Raw genomic sequence first — 19660 nt, forward strand, 5'->3', positions numbered from 1 at the left:
TATTATTTTTTTGTGGGGGGGGCAGGGGGCAATCTTACCCAAATACTTCTTCCTTGGAATCAAAAAGTCAATCTAAATGACTTTTTAAATCTCCTGAACATTGTTTTCTACCCAAGCTATTCCTATCCTTAGAAATTATCTTTACCCGAATAAAACCTATACACATTACATTATCCAACTGGATTGGCCATGCTCAGGCAGTGATGGTGATGTCAGTGGTGATTATTGGGAGGCTAACATTGACCGAGCATTCCTACGGGGCATGAACTGAATCAAGCCCATCACATGACTCATTTAATCTTCACACAACCCCATGGAGTATACATGTTATTATGACTTGTCATTTTGCAGATGAGGAAACCAAAGGTGAAGTCACTTTAACCAGCCCAGGGTCTGAGTTGGCAAATAGTGAGAGTCGTGATTTAATGAGAATACCAGGTCCTAGTTTCTGGTCTGAGCAGGTTTGGTTATTTGGTCTAACTCTTCTGCTGAAAATGCTAATCAAAATGAAATTTTAAAATCATCTCAAATATACTGAAGAGCTAAAATGATGATGGGGAACTCCAAGGGCAATTTTCAGATGGAATCCCGCAAGAGTTGGAAAAGCAGAATGTCGGAGTACCAGTGCTACTGTTCCTGAGGGCATTTTCCTGTCCCACAGCTGTACCCTAGGCCCAGGGTCTAGGGCAGTGGTTCTCAGCCTTCCTAATGCCGCAACCCTTTAATACAGTTCCTTATATTGTGGTGACCCCCAACCATAAAATTATTTCGTAGCTACTTCATAACTGTAATTTTGCTACTATTATGAATCGTAGTGTAAATATCTGATATGCAGGATGTATTTTCAGTTACAAATGGAACATAATTAAAGCATAGTGATTAATCACAAAAACAATATGTAATTATATATGTGTTTTCCGATGGTCTTAGGCGACCCCTGTGAAAGAACCGCTGGTCTAGGGTAATACTTTGAACAATAAAGATATTTTTTTTAAAAAAGTGACATAGTAGATTTGTTTGAAAGTCCCAAACAAAACTACTAGATTAAAATTTTAAACTCACTATTTAGTAATACATTGGACATAGCAGAAGAGAGAATTAGTGAACTGAAAGATAGATTGAGTTAGAGCAGTCTGACTTTAGAACAATAAAGATAAATTTTTTTTAAAGTCACAGAAGTTTAAAAAAATTGTTTTAAAGAAAAAAGTCACAGAAATTTTTAAAAAAGAAAAAGAAAGAACCCTTGTTTAAACAGTGTGCACTGCCACTGACACAGGGATCTTGTTGATTTAAAAAAAATCCCCATAGTTTTATACATATTTTGATTACAGACTAATGTAAAGTATTTGTGCATACTTTCTTAATTTTCTGAGTAGCCTAACAGAACAGAAATTCCTGTATCAAAAGAGATAAGGGGTGCTTTTGGCAAGTAAACCCCTAGGTTATTGTGTTGCAAAGACAATTCTGGAATGAGTTAAGTAAATATGGGTCATGGGTAAATGCCAAGTCACAGAAGGTAGCTGGACGACGTGGGGTATGCATGCCAGCTTGGAGCCACTGCCCTTTAAGATCCTCTAGAAACTGCTTTTTATCTCATCACCATTCCTTACTGTTATTAGTAAGAACAGACCAGGGTTTTTTCACTCCTGTACTTAAACTTCAGTACAGAGGCACTTCCGATGAGAGTTGTGTTTTTCCTGTACTTAGCTTTCCACAGTGGTGACAGCTGTCATGTCAGAAAGTAACCCAGCTTTGGCTTTTTAACTGCAAAGTGTCCATCACTGATCTTCTCTCAGTAGTGTGCTACCTGGCGGTTAGGTTTGTTTTGCTTTAAAGCGGGGAGGACAGACAGAGCAGGCCACCTTGGCTTCAAGTGTGAGAACAGCTTTGAATTTTCCAACCTCAGGCCATCAGGTCCTGGTTTCATAATCCAGAATGTGTTGAGTTTATCTTGTACTGTGTCAGTTTCAGGGGCCTCAGCATGTTGCCCAGTCCCTACCCACTCTATGAATTCTCTGGGATAGACCCGAAGAGCTGATTATGCTGAGCATTCACTCTTAAGTGCTGCATCACAACAGTAATATTGTTTTGTTAGCTTGTTGTAAGAATAATGTCTTCAATGAGAGGTTGTCAGAATCTTGTCCTTAGGAGTTCTCTTATTTTCCACCTGATATTTGTGACCATTATCACTTTTTCTTTATTTTTTCTAATCCCTGCCCGAGGATATATTTTTATTGATTTGAGAGAAAGAGAGAGAGAAACATCAATGTAAGAGACAAACATTGATTGGTTGCCTCCCACAGCACCCTGACCAGGGATTGAACCCGCAACATGGGTGTGCCCTGACTGAGAATCAAATCCACGACCTTTTGGTGTATGGGACAGACAAAGTTCCAACCAACTGAGCCACACCAGCCAGGACCTATATTTTATTTTTTAATTTTTCTATGCTTTATTTTCAGCTAACAGTTTGCATTTGTTTGGTAGTTCAGTGGGTAAATATATGAATATATTTAATATTATTCTGCCAAAACATTTTGTATGTGGGTTCCACTCTTATTTGTTTTGTCTGTACTCTACATGACAGACTAATTACAGACTGTTATATAGTGACAACTGTCAGCTAGTGGAATGAAGGAAGGAAAGGAAGAAGAGACAGGGAGGAAGACAACATTTGGTTATTCTTTAACAATTCTAGAGGATTTTAGGACTTTTATCTTTTGCTGTGAGTTCTTGATGGACATGAATGGCAATATGTGGGGAAGTGACATTAGTAGAACCCTTCAGGGGACATGATAATTATTTCATGCTTAAGACCAAATGTGCAGTAAGCATGTATTGCATGCCTTCAGTCAGCACACATTGATTGCACACCCAGGTATGTGCCAGGCATTACACTAGGTATGAGATGAATAATACACTCTCTTTGCCTCTAAAGAAAAACAGACTAGCAAATGGATGGTTATAACACAGTGCAACAAATTAATATTAAAGTTATGAACAACTTTTTAATGATGTACAGAGGCAGGAATTTGTAATTCTCCCTGAAGGGTAGAGGAAGTGTTTGCCAAAAACAGTGGCCCTTGAATTGGGCCCATATGAGAAACATTCAGTAAGCAAAGAAGAGGAAGGTAGGTCATTGCTTCTGCAGGGAACATGAAAATATTTAGTGACTGAGCTGAGTGTATCAAAGAATCACCCAGAGAAATTATTTTTTAAAATGAAGATCCCCAGAGCCACCCCAGAGATTCAGATTCAAGAGGTTCATTTGTAATAAGCACCTCGGGCAGTTCTATGATGGCTAGTCTGAAGACTGCATTTTGAGAAATGGCTGACTAGTTCCAGACTAGTGTGTGGCTCTTGTGACTCCTGGTTCAGGGGGCAGTTTGACACACTGAAAAGAACACCGCTGTGTGTGAATCCTGGCTGTGTCCTGAATAATACACTTAATGCTAATCCATAGCTCTAGACTTTGGTAAGTCACTCAATCTTACTAAGCCTGTTTTTACATCTGCAAAATAAAGGCAATATATTTAACTTTGCAAGACTGTTATGCAGTATAGAGTATGCAAAGTATCTAGCTCAGTGTCTGGCTCATACTAGGTGTCACTAAATGATAGCTATTACTATCCTTATATAGTGGCTGCCAACTAAACCACTCTGTGCCCCACTTTCTCAGTCGTTAAAAAGAGAGGATAATAGTACCAATCTAATATGGATACTTACATATCTGATATAAGACACACATGAAAAGCACTTAAAACAATGCCTGTCACATAGAAATTATTTAATAAATGCACAATGGTATTGTTGATATTGATGATGATGATTATGAAGAAGAAGATGATGAAGATGGTGGTATTACCCCTGTAACTAGCTGGCCAGTTCCATATGAATACATCCTAGTACCTATTGAAATAGCAAGACTTGGATAATGGGCTCATTCATGTGTGAACAAGAAACTTGAGAAATGATGGTGTGGGGGATTAGAACATGAAGGAAAAAGTATTAGGGCGGTGGAATGACCATGTCTATTAGCAGCTGGGATAAATGGTCACATGATACTTGGCCCTTGGGAAGAATTATTCTTGGTAGGAAGGGGGTTTTACAAATTAAAGAAATAAATAAAGGAAGGGAAATAAGACAATCCATCTTGTACCTCAGGGCAGGGCTTTATGTAATTTTATGGAAAGTGGTCCCGGGAGAAAGCAGTACGTGCCTTGAGGTAGCCTGGTAGGTGGGAGTGGGAAGGCAGTTACAAAGTTCTAGGTTCCTGCTAAGACAACTCACCTGAGAACATCAGGCCCACATCGTCCACACCCTGGGTGTATCTCCTGCTGGTGAGTGGTGGATGCCCACTTCCTCCATCTCCAGTGGACCAGGCTGACCCTGACCCCATTTACTCTTAAGGACGTGTATGGGCTCTCCTGAAGGATGATGACTATGGTGACTGCTGGAAACTCCAGGCATGGTACAAAGAATATAATGTCCTGGGAGCCAAGAGATGTGGGTTATGGTCCCAGCCCTGCCCTGCTTAGTTCTGAAACCTTATTAAGCAACCATTCCACCTCTGTCAGACATTCATTTGTTCCTGTGTTCATTCAAAAGACCTCTGTGAAGTACCCTACTGCATGGCAAACCCTGGAGGCACAGAGAGACCAGGCAGGCAGCACCCACTTCAGTATGAAATCCTTCTATTGAGGTAGAGACTGTGCGTGTACTGGCTTTTTAGACCAGGTACTTGCTACATATCTTGGAGGACCTCCAGTCCCAAATGGACCTTTCAGACAGTTCATTCATTCATTTCAACAGAAACCCTGATACACAGAATAAAATGTTGAACAGGTGAATCTGGGCAAAGGAAATTTGGATGATCTTTATCCTCGTCTTAATCTTTCAACTTTTCTAAAGTTTAAAAGTATTTCCAAATAAAAAGATTTAAAAAAATAATATGAAATAATTTCTAGTGATCCAGACCTCTCTCTCAAAGCAAATAAATGATAGCATATAATGCATAATGTGTCACTCCACAACTAAGACCACTAGCTCTGGAGGGAGAGGGCCTGGGTTCAAGTCTCAGTTCATTTCCCAGCTTAGGATTTTGCCTAAATGATTTCACTCATCTGAATCTGCACTTTCTTCACCTGTAAAATAAAGTTTCCATCACAGGGACTTTGTGAGGATTCAGTAAGATTGTAATTATATATAAGCTATATAATTTCTAGATCTTATCTACATAATACACATATGCATATAAAATTGCTTTGTTCTTTATAAAGTGCTGTGCAAAGGTAGCAGGCTCTCTGCCTCAGCTGAGCTTGTGGTATTGTATGTGATCTCTGGAGTAGCTTACATCAACTCACAAGCTCCCTTCTCTTTTCTTACAGCCGGAAAGAATTTCTGGGGAGCAGTATGGAATCCATTCTGATGTCTGGAGCTTAGGAATCTCTTTCATGGAGGTATGGTGTTTTTTATAAATAGATGTTTCTATGTATATTCGTAGTAATATTTTCTATCAGGAAGAATGAAGATTTTGGGGGGAAAAATTAAATCTCCAGTGTGTTATGTATACATATGTATATACAGTGTTTAAAGTTATTATTTTGATATCCTTGCATGGCTTTCGAACCAGCTATTTCTCACAGGTCACCTTGTAAAAGTTAACCTAGAGTGCTTCTTAAAAATGCAACTTCCAGACTCCATCCAAGACCAGTCCATACTGCAAAGAATCTGCATCGTTAGCATGTTCCCTGGGTGATCCTTATGTACACAAACACAGAGAACCTGTGTTCTAAAAGACAGTTTACAAGGGTGGGGGAAAAAGGAGACATATGTAATACCCTTTGTAATACTTTAAGCTATAAAACAATAAAAAAAATTTCTATAATAAAAAACTTATTACCTATGAAATAAATTTAATTTAAAAATCATAAAGGTGGCCCTAGCTGGTTTGGCTCAGTGGATAGAGTGTCGGCCTGTGGACTCAAGGGTCCCAGGTTCGATTCCGGTCAAGGGCATGCACCTTGGTTGCGGGCACATCCCCAGTAGGGAGTGTGCAGGAGGCAGCTGATCAATGTTTCTCTCTCATCGATGTTTCTAATTCTCTATCCCTCTCCCTTCCTCTCTGTAAAAAATCAATAAAATATATTTTAAAAAAATAAAATAAAAGACAGTTCAGAAAAATTCTGGTTGGAATGCATGTATCACTTCCAAAGATGATTACTTTAAAGAGTACAGCCCTACTCATTTGTATGTATAAGTTCTATGTGTTTGTTTAGAAAGAAAAAAGTCACCTTGTTCCAATGTAGTCATATCACATGTTGGGGCATGGGGTGTGATATCATCTGGGGGGAGGGTAAGGTGTATGTATTTAACACAATTTAATGCTTCTACTCTTTATAAATATATTTAGAATGGACTTTATCTTAGTGGACTATTTGAAGCCCCACTAGATCTCTGTGCTAAAATTTCTATATCATCCCTTGATCTACAAGGAAATGCATATGATTTATATTAGAAGAACATCTGGGTCTGAGTTATAGTATTGTAGAGTCTGGACACTCATAAGTGCTTCAAAAATAGTTTCTCACATACTTTGATTCAGATAAAAGAGGACTTTTTTAAAACTATAAAGCACTCCCTAAATAAGATCATGGATAGAGTTGCATTCATGCTTTTATCACCTTTTTTTTGGTCAAGTACTTTTTGTATGATTTTTGTAACGTATGAATGCAACTGGATTTGTAAGGAAATATCTTCAGACTGAATTCACCTGCACTGAGGAAAGAAAGCAAAAATAAAGTATTCAGTGTTTATTAAACCATATTCTCTACTTCTTCATAAAAAGGGCCTCCAAGAGGAAATGCAATATGTGTGCATCAGCTTATTGGTTAGCCGTAATGGTGGACAGACACTCAAAACTGAGTCTCTCAATAGAATTCTGAAGGGATTGTTCAATTAGCCTGTGTCAGGGGAAACTAGTACTTTTGATTTGTGAGGCTCAGGCCTTGCTGTTGCATAATTTTCCTTCAAATTGTTGTCATTGAATGTATTCAGTAAGTGACCAGATAAACTGTAGAACATTTGTAAAGTTGTGCGGTGTAGAGATAAGAACCCTAGATTGGGTATGAAAGACCTAGACTACAGTTCCAACTTGGCTACTGGCTTTCTTTTTTTTAAAATATATTTTATTGATTTTTTACAGAGAGGAAGGGAAAGGGATAGAGAGTCAGAAACATCGATGAGAGAGAAACATCGATCAGCTGCCTCCTGCACACTCCCCACTGGGGATGTGCCCGCAACCAAGGTACATGCCCTTGACCGGAATCGAACCTGGGACCCTTGAGTCCGCAGGCCGATGCTCTATCCACTGAGCAAAACCGGTTGGGCGGCTACTGGCTTTCTAGGTGGCCCTCTGCGAGCCTCACTTGGGGTTTCAGCTTATTCATCTGTAAAGTAGTGACCTCTAAGCCCCTTTCCAGACTAACATTCAATGACTCTAAGCAGTCTGCTGTTGTCTCTCTTTAACTTCCTGCGACAACTCTAGAGTTGTATGACTTAGTGGTATATCCTAGCTTGGCATAATTTGCAGAGGCATAGCAATACTGTGAGAAAGCATAACTAACAGATTTAAGATTTTGAGCCCATATAAGTATTCACCATCCATTCCTTCCACATTTATTTTTTCATTCATATATCGAGGTCTTGCTATGCCTGCTGGTAAGCATTGGGGATATAGCAGTGAAAGGAGACTCCAGTCTCTACTCTCATGGAGTTGCATTTGGTGAGGGGTGGGGTATGAGGAGAAATAAAAGAGAATTATAACTAAAGATATAATTTGTCAGGTGACGATAAGTCCTGTGTTTTATACCAAATTCATTTGGGGTACAAGATAATGAAAAATATGTGATAGGGAAGGGGAGTAGGAGGTTTTGAGTTCATAAATGAGTAATTGTGGGCAATTCAATAATGAACAGAACTCCAGGGTTCTTTGGGGGCAGATGAGATGAGAACATGACCTGAAGAGTTTGGAAAGTTAATCCAAAAGAAGCACTTGAAGGTCAAGGTTCTTTTTTCACCACAGTATGCTTGGAGTAGACGTGATAAATCTTATTTAAAATCACTATAGATAGAGAGAAGTGTGAATCTCAGTAGCACTTTAAAATTCTGAGTGATTGTGTTCTGAAATAGTTGACCTCTTCTAAGAATTGCTTCTCTTCTGTTTATCCTCACTTTCTATGTTTACACTCTGAAGAATAGAAAGTTTCATTTCCTCGATAATTATTATTTTAGCACTGATCATGTGCTAGGCCTTGGAGAGTGGGACATACAAAGCTGACAAAAGCCTGCCTCTGCTGGAGAAGACAACCGCCTGACACCCAGAACAGTGTCACAAGGTCTTCAGGGAAATGTTTATGAAGGCCTCAGTCACAGGGGGTGGGTGGTGAGGTGGTTCCCAAAGGAGTTGACAGTTGAGCTGGGTTGGTCTTGGAGGGAGATTGCCACTGGGAGCAAGAAGGAAAAGGTGGAGGAGCCCTGCCCACCCCAGCACACTCTAAGGTGGTCCTCTGTAAACGCTTTAGGAGAGTTCCCTTGTCAAAATAAGCAGGTCTCAGCTGGGCCACTCCACTACTTCTGTGTGGATACCTTCCTCCAACTGTTTTGAGTCAGTCAGTTTATTCCTCCAGGGCGTGAGGGGTAAAGAAACAAAAGGGATAAAAACTATGGGAAGCTGAGCAAAGGAATTTTCCTGAAATTACACAAGAATCAGAGCGATACAAAATGGAAACTAGTTTTCTCCCTCCACCTAGCACCCCCACCAGCCCCAACCCCCACAATTCCATAAGCTCTTGACCCCTCCCTGATGCAGGAATCAGAAGGTTGCCTTCCTTGTTTTAAACTCCTAACATAACGAGCTTCACCCCTGCTTGCCGGCTTCATACTGCCCCTTGTTAATGTGCTGCCACTGTCCCCATGGGGAGTCATAACAAGGCCTCTCGCCACACTCTTTCGTAAAAGATGCTATATGCCGCTAAAATGTGCCATATAAAAAGCCACAGACAGGTACATTTGTGCCTTAAGCAAAGAATCTTTAATATCAGACTATCTTTTATCTAGGAACAGAACTGCCCCGTCTCCGCAGCTCAGCGTCCCTCTGTTCCTGGGATAAAGTGGGTCTCTTCCAGAATTGAGTCAGCTGTATGCAATGTTTGAAGTTGGCAGAAGTAATATAAAGATGGAAATTACCCTTAAGAAGGGAAAAATGAGATTATTCAACTTGACTAGAGCATGGCAGTTTTACTAGATGGGAAGAATTTGGCCCCTTTCTGTGTTTTTGGCTTATGGTTTCCAACTCAGATCTTTAAATGTGTTGTAGTTCTCCTTGTGTGGATTAGTTATGGAACCAAATAAAGGCCATTGCCAGCCCTAGCCAGTTTTGCTTAGTGGGTAGAGCGTCAGCCTGTGGACTGAAGGGTTGCAGGTTTGATTCTGGTCAAGGACATACGTCAGTTGCAGGCTTGATCCCCGGCCTCAGGAGGCAACCAATCGATGCGTCTCTGTCACATCGATGTTTCTCTCTCTCTCTTTCTGTCTCTCCCCCTTCCTTCCACTCTCTCTAAAAATCAATGGGAAAATATCCTTGGGTGAGGATTAACAAAAAATAAAATAAAGGTCATTGCCATATATGGGGTTTAGTGGGCTCACTTGGTAACGGGGAAAAGAACCCAGGTGGGCTTGCACCTTTTCCTTGAACCTTTCTGACAGGAATTCGTGTGGCAATGCAAAAGAAAGAAGAAAAGAAAAAAGAAGCAAGACCCCCCTAGCAAGGGTACAAGATTCCTGAACTAGGACAAACTGGGAGCATTAATCCTACCCCCAAAATATCTGTTTGGCTCTTCTAGAAAGCTCGCAGTGATTCAGTTGACTGGGTCTATTCACCCTGCTGGTTGCTACTCAAGACTTCAGAGCTATACTTTAAAATGAAAATGAGTTTGTTACATAATAAGGACTTTGTTTTACCAAGTTTGATGATTTTATTTAATCCTTAAGGGTGAGGAGAACCTAAAACATTTTAGGGCACATTTTTTAAATTTTACAGGCAGCTCAGTACTTCTATCTTTTCCCACATAGAGGCTTGAGGACAGTCCCACTGTTGTTGTTCACTAATTAGTTATTCCCTGTATATTGTTGTCTCATTTGCATCATAGCCATATTTGCAAAAGCTGGATTTTTAGTTGCCCCTTCTTGGGTAAAAAATAAGTAAACATATACCTTTTCTAGCTTTGCATCTGCAGCACCCAGGACGATGCATATACATTTAAAAAGGCACCAGGCCAGTCCCATAGTGTTACTCTCACTGGGTATGCTCTGCAAGTCCATGTTCTGGTTTGTGATTCTTTCTGGTGGGTTATTATAAACCCTGTTAAGATGGAATAATCTTTTGACAGGCTTTTCCGCAGGAGTCACGCTGAAAGCCCAGTCTTTAGCACATGCATTTTGCTCTTTTCACTTGGGCCCTCGCTCTTTCTGCCTTTGTTTGCCTCCTCTCTCTGCCAGTCTCTTGAGTCCAAGGCATAGAACAATCCAGCTCAATGTGCTCAGTTAATTGGAGTGTCATCTGGTCCTCTGAGACCCCTCTTCAGCATGATCACTGTTTCATTGAAGTGGTTTGAATGATGAGTTAAATGATGAAAGCAAGGCCCGTGGCTTAGAAAAATGTCTCTAGATAGGTGAAGAACATACTCAGAGAGCCACACAAGGTCACTGTCATCAAAGTAGCACCATCTTCTAAAGCTTTCTATGGGTTCTGTTGTTTGGACAAAGAGAGTTTTTCTTGTGAGTTTTAGAATTACCTTTACCAAGTTTAAAAAAAAAAATCCATGGACTAACTACTACACTGTTCACTCTACATGGTATGTCATCTTTCTTCATCTCCTTAAGATTTAAATACCCATTCTTCATGAGTCCGACTCTGATCTCTCCAGCTGAAACTAGTGTCTTCTGACTTTATTGTGACATGTGGATTTTCCACTTTGTAAAACAATTTTCTCGTAGTTTCTTATGATGGGCCATCAGATTGATTCTTTCAAAATCTACACTGTCTAACACAATTCCACTGCCCTAGTGGTATTCAATAAATCTCTTAGGCTCAGTTTTTTGTGCTTTTTGTAATCGTTTTAAAGCAGTTTCTGAAAAGAAATATTAGAGTTTAAAGTTAGTTTGAAGCCTTTAACATAAGCACTCATAAATGTTTGCTGAGTAGGTCACAAATGTTTTACATGTGAAGAAGGGCGTTCTGTTTGCCCAAGTATCAGACCTAGATTGAAGTGTCACCTCTGCCAGGATACACTATAGATCCTTCGATAGGTCATTTAATCTCTCTGGGCCGGATCCCTCATTTTTAGGTGGAAGCTCTACTTCAGAGCTTCTGGACAAAGATCACAATGAGGAAATTAAGCCATTAACCCCCTCTTTAAAAGGGATTGCCTTTTGAAAGGTTTATATTTGGTTCAAAAAGGCTACTAATTTGGTGAAAGCATGGAATGCATGCTTTAGCTTCCACTCTCACATCAAACTCCAATAAAAATCACCATAAAGGAATTTTGAAAGGCATAATATCATAAAGGCAAAGCAAAAGGGAAAGGAGGAGACAAGAGCAACCAAGTTTTGGATGTGGGGAAGCAGGTGGACAACAGTAAACAGCTTAGCAGAACGGAAAATGCTGAAGTCCTAAGCAGCAGTGAAGAAGGTAAGGACCCCTGGTTTACTGTGGAACACTCAGAAGGCTCAGGAATTGTGGCGCCAAGTATCTGGACCTAGGAGGGGATGTGGGAGCAAAGAGAAGAGAATTGTTTTCAAGTCTGCTTGAGAAGCAGTTACTCGGTTTGACCCACAGATTCTTCCCTAACTCAGCACGGCAGACAGTTGCCCCTCCCCACCCTAACACAAGTCTGAGTAGAGGGTTATTTTGGAGAGAATAAAATAAGTGATGCCTGGCATCATAGAAGACTGCGTCCCATTACTGAGTACAGACACAGTGAGTGCAAGTTCGGATTTTAAATGTTGAGACTTCTCAGCCTTCTTAGCACACCCTGTTCCTAGGACTGGCAGCCAAGATGACCTTTCAGGCAGGAGATTGGAAGAGACTTTCCATAGGGAAATCTGACCAAGAAGCCTTAAAGACCCAGCATTGGGAGTTCCCCAAGGACACAGCCCAGCTGGATCCTGTTACCTCAATCTGCAGGCTCCACCGATGAGCACAATGTTTCAGTTAGATTTCTAGTGCCTTACTCTTAGCAGGGTATCTGAGGAAGGCCTCTACTGTGAGAACAGAGACCTAAAATAACTTTAAAAATAATAACTTGGAGGGCCTTGGGGAGACAAACTCAAATGAATTGCGATAGTATTCTCAGAGAGGTAGAAAATATTGCATCCCAGAAAATGAGAACAGGCTGCTGTAACAAAGGAATTTTCAGAACAACAACACACAGAGAAACAAAAATTAGGGACCCAGATCAACAAGTCTCCCATATGGAAAACAGAAGTTTCAGGAAGAAAAAATAGAAAAAACAGAGGAGAGGAAGTCACCAAAGAAAATGTTTTCATTTTAACTTATAAGGTGAGAAATAATTATATGTTTGAGATTGCCCTCCTCTTAGTATTCCTACAGGAAGGGGAAAAAAAAAACTAACTTTTTTCTAACTGAAAAAAGGCCCAGAGAAAGTTTTTTGGGGGGTGAAAGAATAGTAAATTTTTAATTGTCTGTATTTATCTATAATGGAATTTTCCCAAGGAAAATTTAGCATAAAAAGTACAACTAGTTGGCTGTAACAACCTTGTCTTATGGAGCTGTTAAAAGCTCTGAACACACCTCATTTTAAAAAAATTTTGCCTTTACATGTATTGTTTAATGGATGCCAGATAAGACTCATTGGATACCAAGAAAATGAAGTGTGATCTTCTGCATTACAAACACGCAAAGCTATGTGAAATGAAAATAAAAGTATTGACAAAGTAGCATGGATCACCCAGCCCAGTACCCTTGTCAAAAGCTTCTAGAGAAGTGTGATGAGGATGTAATTTTTTTCTATGACACCATCTCCAGATTCAAGGGCGGTCATCCTAATTCTTGAACTGTTTAAATGCTTGGACTTTGGATTAACCAGATATATTGGCACCACCGCTTATAATCAGTGTGATCTTGGCCAAGTTATTTGCCACTCTAATTGTCAGTTTCTTATGTGTATAATGAAGATAACATTACATAGAATTCATTTATTTCTCAAATACTTATTGAGCACCTTTTATGTGCCAAACACTTTACTAAGTACGGGGGAAACAGGTAACTAAAATAGGCATGTTCCCCTTCCTTGTTGAACCTGCAATGTAATGAGGGAGGCCAATGACAAAAAATAACAGTAAACACATATTTTTTGAAAGTGGGCACTTTCTCAGCCCTTTCATAAGCACTTTCATTCAACAATAATAACCCCATCAGGTTACTTTGAAAAGTAAGCTTCTCTTTGAAATAACATCCACATCTGTGTATTGGGGGCTTACCAGGTGACAAGAATTATGGAGTGCTATCTAGACATGGTTCCTGCCTCTAAATACATATACGAAAGAACCCTTCCCCCCTCCCCTCCCTACAAAAAAAAAAAAAAGAAAGAAACACCGGGAGACACAGCTGTCTCTAGCGGTCTCCAGCTGTGGCTTTGTTTGTCTCTCTAGCCTTGGTGATTACGAACCTGGGCTGAGGGTGACGGATGGCTCTGGATGTCCTGTGAGCAGCTGCTGTCAGCCTCTCCAGACCATAAAAACATGGCATTTGGTGTGATCCACTTAAGTGCTGGTATTTTCTCCTCTTCCTTTTTACATTCATTGCCAAGCTCATGAGTGGAAGTTGAATCTTATTATAATACGTTCAGTCTGCTGCGCCATCTAATGAAACATCTTACCTGTTGATCACAAGTTTCTGCTGAAAACCCTCAGAAGGCAAAAGGATCAAAGCTAAAAGGGTCTAAACACCAAGAAACTTTCAGTGGGAGGTTGGACAGGAAAGTGGGCAGGAGTGTGATCCAGCGTCCTCCTTTCCTTCACTGAGGAATGCTGAGAAAAGAGCACGTAACAGTTTCTGTCGCTCGTTGCTCTCTTCTTACTCCCCTCTCTGTAATTATCTTCACTTTTTTCATTGTCATTTTTAAAATTTTTTTCTAACTTATTGCAAGAATAAGGAATTGTTAAAATGACCTCTGGCATATGATGGATTGACTAGTTCAGCCCTTTGCAAGGTTTGTGAAGGGATCCAGCTGTCTCAGATTACCATGCCTAAACGTGCATTTTCCAGGGTTGTCAGTGACAGTAGTGAATGTGAAACTGCCGACAGAGTGAAGAGCTTCCCGCTGAATGAGGCATTGTGGAGCTTGCTTTGTGCTCAGAACGATCGTGAACACCCAGGAGATTGACAAAACAGCATGGAACAGGTGCTAGCAGTCCCAGCTAAGCATTTTATTATTTTGATGGATTTCAGGCTCATTGTAAAGTTTTTCCAACAGCACATGTTCAAATTGTGTATGCACCCAACACATACAATTTGGACTTTTAAAAAAATCATTAAATCAACAGTCTTGATATGAAGAATAAAGAAATAAAGAGAAAACAAAGCAAGCATTTGACAGCCATATTCAGACATTTGAAGGGTGGTCAGCAGAGAAGAGAGGCTGCTGCTTTATGACTGGCAGCCTGGACTTTCTGAAGCTAACACTGTTTTCTATTCAGTATAAAGAATTTTCTAATGGATAGATCCCTGCACCCTTCTCCTCTCGCAGTGGAGTCTTTGCCTTTAGGGGTAAAAGTGCCCCATCCCTTGGGGGCATTTAAGTAGTGACTGAATAACCACTTGTTTCAGGGTTTTGTTTTATTTTAAGGGAAAAATGATTTGTATACGGTATAAGGTTGGACAGGATGCATTCATTTATTTGCTAGTCATTCAGGAAATGTTGGTTGAGTGACAGTTATGTGGCAGGCACTGTGCTAGTCACTTGGGGACACTGCTATGAATGAATCTGACAAAGTCCCAGTTTTCAGGGAGCCTCTGTTTTAAAGGGTGCTTGACAACAGTAACCTATTAGGAACAGCGTTATCTCTTTGGGGTAACTGAGCAATGTGGAGTTACCTTTGAGTCAGATCTAAAAGATAAGAAGAGGCCTGTCTTCTAGTGATATCTGTCAGCTCTGGAATTCTTTTGAGTGTGATGATTTGGGGAAGCACTGCTGCTCCCTTTGAGACACCCAGTGCTAAAAACCACTGGTTACAGAATTCTGTCAACACTCAAGTCCAGTGACCTGGAATTGGCTTTAAACATGAACTTAAAGATCCTACAGGCCATACTTTGGTTCTGAAATGTATAACTTTAATATTTTTATAGCACTTACTTAGAAAATTATTTTACCCACCTTATCTTGTATTTAGAGACTAGAATTTTTTTATTAGCAGAGAGAGTTTAGAACTTTTAAAATCAGATCCCTCCTCTTACCAGTGAGGAAGCTCAGTCCAGAGACAGGAGAGAATGTTGCCCACAGTCATGGCTCCCAGCTAATACTCAACAGAAAAGCCTAGGTCTGGGGCTTCTCATATGAAGTCTAGTGTTCTTCCCTCTGATTCCTAGCTATTGACATCTTGCTCAGTGTCATTCTAACAAGAAAGATAACAACATAACATTTTATGTGTACGTAACATTTAACAAAGCCATTTTATACTCGTCTCATTTAAGCGTCTCCCCACTGTGATGGGAAATGACTGAAAAATCGGTAATTTAAGGCAGCCAAGATTGTTCCACTGTGTGAGCACAGTGTTCCCATTTTGCAAATAAGTAAACTGAGGTCCAGAGAAATTAACGGACTTTCTCAGGAAGTCTAACAGGTAGTAGCAGTCACGTATCCTGACTGGATTAAAGTCTGCTTCTTCCGTTATGCTATAGAAAAAAAGTAGATCAAGTAGTTTGAGAAAAAGAAAATATAAATGATGAATATAAATGAGCAGGAAGTTAGAGAAAGGAAAGGGCTGGTTTACCGTGACTCTGCTCATCAGTCAAGACTGCTTTTCACAGGATGACCACCTACTCTATCCCTATAGCTACTGCCTATTCTATCCCTATAGCTACGACCTATTCTGCCCCTTTAGCTACTGCCTATTCTCCCCCTTTAGCTACTGCCTTTTCTACCCCTTTAGCTCCTACCTATCTTATCCCTATAGCTGCTACCTACTCTATCCCTATAGCTGCTACTTACTCTATCCCTATAGCTGCTACCTACTCTATCCTTATAGCTGGTTCAGTTTTACCATATTTTGAAATGTACAATTGTTGTTTTTCAGAAACTAAGGTTTAGTTTATTTTTTAAAAAATACAAAAATTAACCTAATCTCCAATACTTCTGCTATAACTTTTTTTTTAAGTGGGTAGGTGAGACTCCATCTAAACATTATGTAGTTGCAGTAAGGATACAAACATTGCCCTCTGGAGCCCCTTGACCAGTAGGGAGGAAGGTAAGTAAAAGTGCAGCAGATAGAAGTTCGTTCTCTCTCTCTCTCTCTCGCAGTAACACATACATAGGCCAGAAGTGTGAGAATATTATGCTCCCTTGACTTTGAAATGTCTAGAAATAGAAGTGCAGGCTACGTTGAGCTCAATAGACCACACCCTATGCACCCTAGCACTGGTGTTTTCCTAGGTGCCCACAGCTGCATAACTCCAGGAAGCAGTTTAGAAATAGAGACACACACCCCAAGCTGGGTCTCTAGGGACTGTTATGATTAAAGCTGCCCACTGTCAGGGACACAGGTCAGCATTACAAAAACATTGAAACAGTGTCATTTCTTAATTCTTACTATGGAGATCAAAATGATTATTAAATTATTATTAATCCATATCCATGAGATGGATTTGGGAGCAGTTAACTAATGTTTTCTCGTCTTACAACCCTTTAGTCTTTAATAAGAAATAAGCCACCTAAATTAATCATAATGCTTAAATATGTGCGCATGATTATTCCAGGCAGTGATGTGTAAGAGGGCCTTGCTAGTTGAGACTATGACCCTCAAGTGCTGAAGAGTTTGCATACTGTGTTCATTAAAGCATTGTAGCGTAGAAGTAACCACACTATGCAGCCAGGTTGTCCAGGCTCTAGGAGACTTCCCCATCAGGAGTGTTACCATAATCAACAAATGCTTAGTATCCACCTACTGCAAAATACTATTTCTAGTGTCATGGAGAACATATAGAAGTTTATGGCTTAGAGTTTGCCCTTCAACAAGTTCTAATTTACCTGGCCTTAGAGACACAGGAAGATGTAGAATACTAGGAACTGTCACCAGGTGCAAGATGTGATACATTGCCTGGTGAGTGGTATAGACAGGGAGTGGTATGGATTTTGTCCTCAAAATTGTCATCGGGGACTAACTCCCAACAAAAGAAGAGGAAGAATTTGAACCAAGTCCTGAAGGATAGATAGGTAGCTTGGAGTTCCATCTTTCATCTGTTACACCATCTCAGATTCCAGATAGGGAAACTACCCTCAGTATTGCATTTGGAGTTGTGCAAAAATTTGAAGAACATCCATTTTTCTATTAGAAAAGTAGATTGTTTGCTTTCATCTATCATGACTGAACTTTGTCTGTCTTTAATTCAGAGTCTCTCACTGAATTACTTCTTCAATGCACAGAACATCATAAAGGGACCTTTGCAGTTGTTTTTAAGTGGCTTTTAGAGATTTAGTTATATACCCAGATATTTTAATTAGCATTGCTCTGAGTAGAGCTACTAATGGAAATCAACTTGGAACAATTAGTGTCTTCAAAGCTTTTGACAAAGTGGGTCTCTTTAAATGGAGGGGTTTTTTTTCTTTGGTTTTTTTTTTTTATCAATTAGCTGCCTCATAGTTACTGTGACCTACATGAAGTTATATTGCATTTAAACCACACTGTTCAACCAAAAGCTTAATTCAGTAAGAGTTTTTGGTTTAATATAGTATGTATAGATAGATTGATATATACACACACATACAAGTATACACACATGCACATATATATACATATATACATATATATGTATATACACACACACACATATACACTAGAGACCCGACGCATGAAATTCATGCAAGGGGCTCAGCCCTCACAGCTGCAGCGGCTTGCCTTGGACCTCGAAGCCCTAGCTTCGTCCCGAAGGCCGTCCAGAAGGACATCCGTAAGGTCATTCAACTGTCTGGTCTACTTAGTATATTACGCTTTTATTATTATACACACACACACATACGCATACTTATTTTTAAGAAAAAAAGAAAGTTACACAAGTGAAATAGCATTATTATGGACAGGAAGGAGAATTATGTGTTTTGGGACAGTAGGGTTAGAAAGACCATGTATGGTTTAAAGATTCAAACAATAGCATTTAGCATGAAATCTACTTTTTATCATCCTTACCCAGCCATCAAAATGAAGAAAGACAGTGTCCAGCTGTAGCAGTAGTTTGGTAGCAGGAGAATTAGAAGTAAAGGTACCAGTGCCTGAGGGGTGGGTCATGAATTAATAATTGCTGTGTGGCGGATGAGCCCCGTCAGAAGAGCTGAAAATGAGGAAGTTGCCTTGCAGAGCGCTATCAATCACTCAGTGACCATAACTTCCAGTAATTAGTGTGTTTTATGGGCCTTTGCTTCAGTGGCTCGAAAGCACATATGCTCCAGTCACAGCTAAACTTTGCCGGAGTAATATTCCAGGATGATTTATCCTCCTGCTGCACTGGGATATAACCCTATATTAGGTGAAGATTGTGAACTAAGCTGCAATAAAGTGTAAGTTTAGGTACAGTTTGCCCAGGTTGAGACCTCAATGTATCATGCTTTTCAGCATTCATGGTTAGGCTACAGCAAGCAATCATTTTTAACAGTGAAACAAATAAAGCAATTAAAGGAACAGTGTTAGGATATTGTACTTGTGAATTACTGTTGCCCTCTCCCCATTTAAGTGTCCACTGTAATAAGCCCATTTCTAATTTAAAAAAAAAAACCAAACACTATTAGAAACATTTATTTGTAATGTTGTCTTTTCTCCATTATTAGTAGGAATCTTTAGGCGAGAATGAAGGCCTTCTGAATAATGGAAAATTGTTTGAATTATTTCATTGTGCTACTCTGTTTAGACTCCTTAAGTTAAAATAAATTTTCTTTTTCTCGGTGGACTCTGCTGAGGACAGGTACTTCTTTTTAAAATATTGGCACATGCTAAGACGCAGTCCTGATGGGACTTCATATTTAGGCTCATTCTGCACCAAGAAAATGGTACTTTCGAGCTCCCAGGAGCACTTGGCACTTTTTGCACAGGCGTAATTAGTTATTTGCCGTAGTTCACCCACTGCACTAGAAATCTCTGGGCCTTTGCAGACAGGGTCCTTTGCCATTGCCAAAACATCTGTAGCGCCCAGAGTTCCTAGTAATCTAACAAGCTTTGCCACCAACCTACAGTATGACCTTGGGCAAATTAATTAAGCTTCTGCTGCCTCCATTGGTCCATACTTCTGTTTGTGTTAAAGAAATCCTGAGAGTTTATAGGAAAGTGTTATGTGAAAAGAAGTATACATTGAATAAGGAAAAGGCATGCATAGTTC

At 39.9% G+C, this 19660-nt stretch overlaps 1 protein-coding gene across 8 annotated transcripts in view; it reads left to right on the top strand.

The window, feature by feature from the left end:
• The window catches only part of MAP2K5 (mitogen-activated protein kinase kinase 5), a 261792-nt gene that overhangs the window by 150658 nt on the left and 91474 nt on the right, over positions 1 to 19660 (top strand). For 7 of the 8 annotated variants that reach the window (XM_005862082.2, XM_005862083.2, XM_014536301.1 and 4 more), the window contains one exon: positions 5388 to 5459. In XM_005862082.2, the coding sequence (XP_005862144.1) occupies positions 5388 to 5459 (72 nt within the window). Of the gene's footprint in view, positions 1 to 5387; positions 5460 to 5632; positions 5824 to 19660 lie in introns of those variants that run through there. The other variant, XM_005862081.2, reaches the window with a different exon arrangement.

The sequence above is a fragment of the Myotis brandtii genome, unplaced genomic scaffold (assembly GCF_000412655.1).
Source record: "Myotis brandtii unplaced genomic scaffold, ASM41265v1 scaffold160, whole genome shotgun sequence".
In the NCBI taxonomy this organism is placed as follows: domain Eukaryota; kingdom Metazoa; phylum Chordata; class Mammalia; order Chiroptera; family Vespertilionidae; genus Myotis; species Myotis brandtii.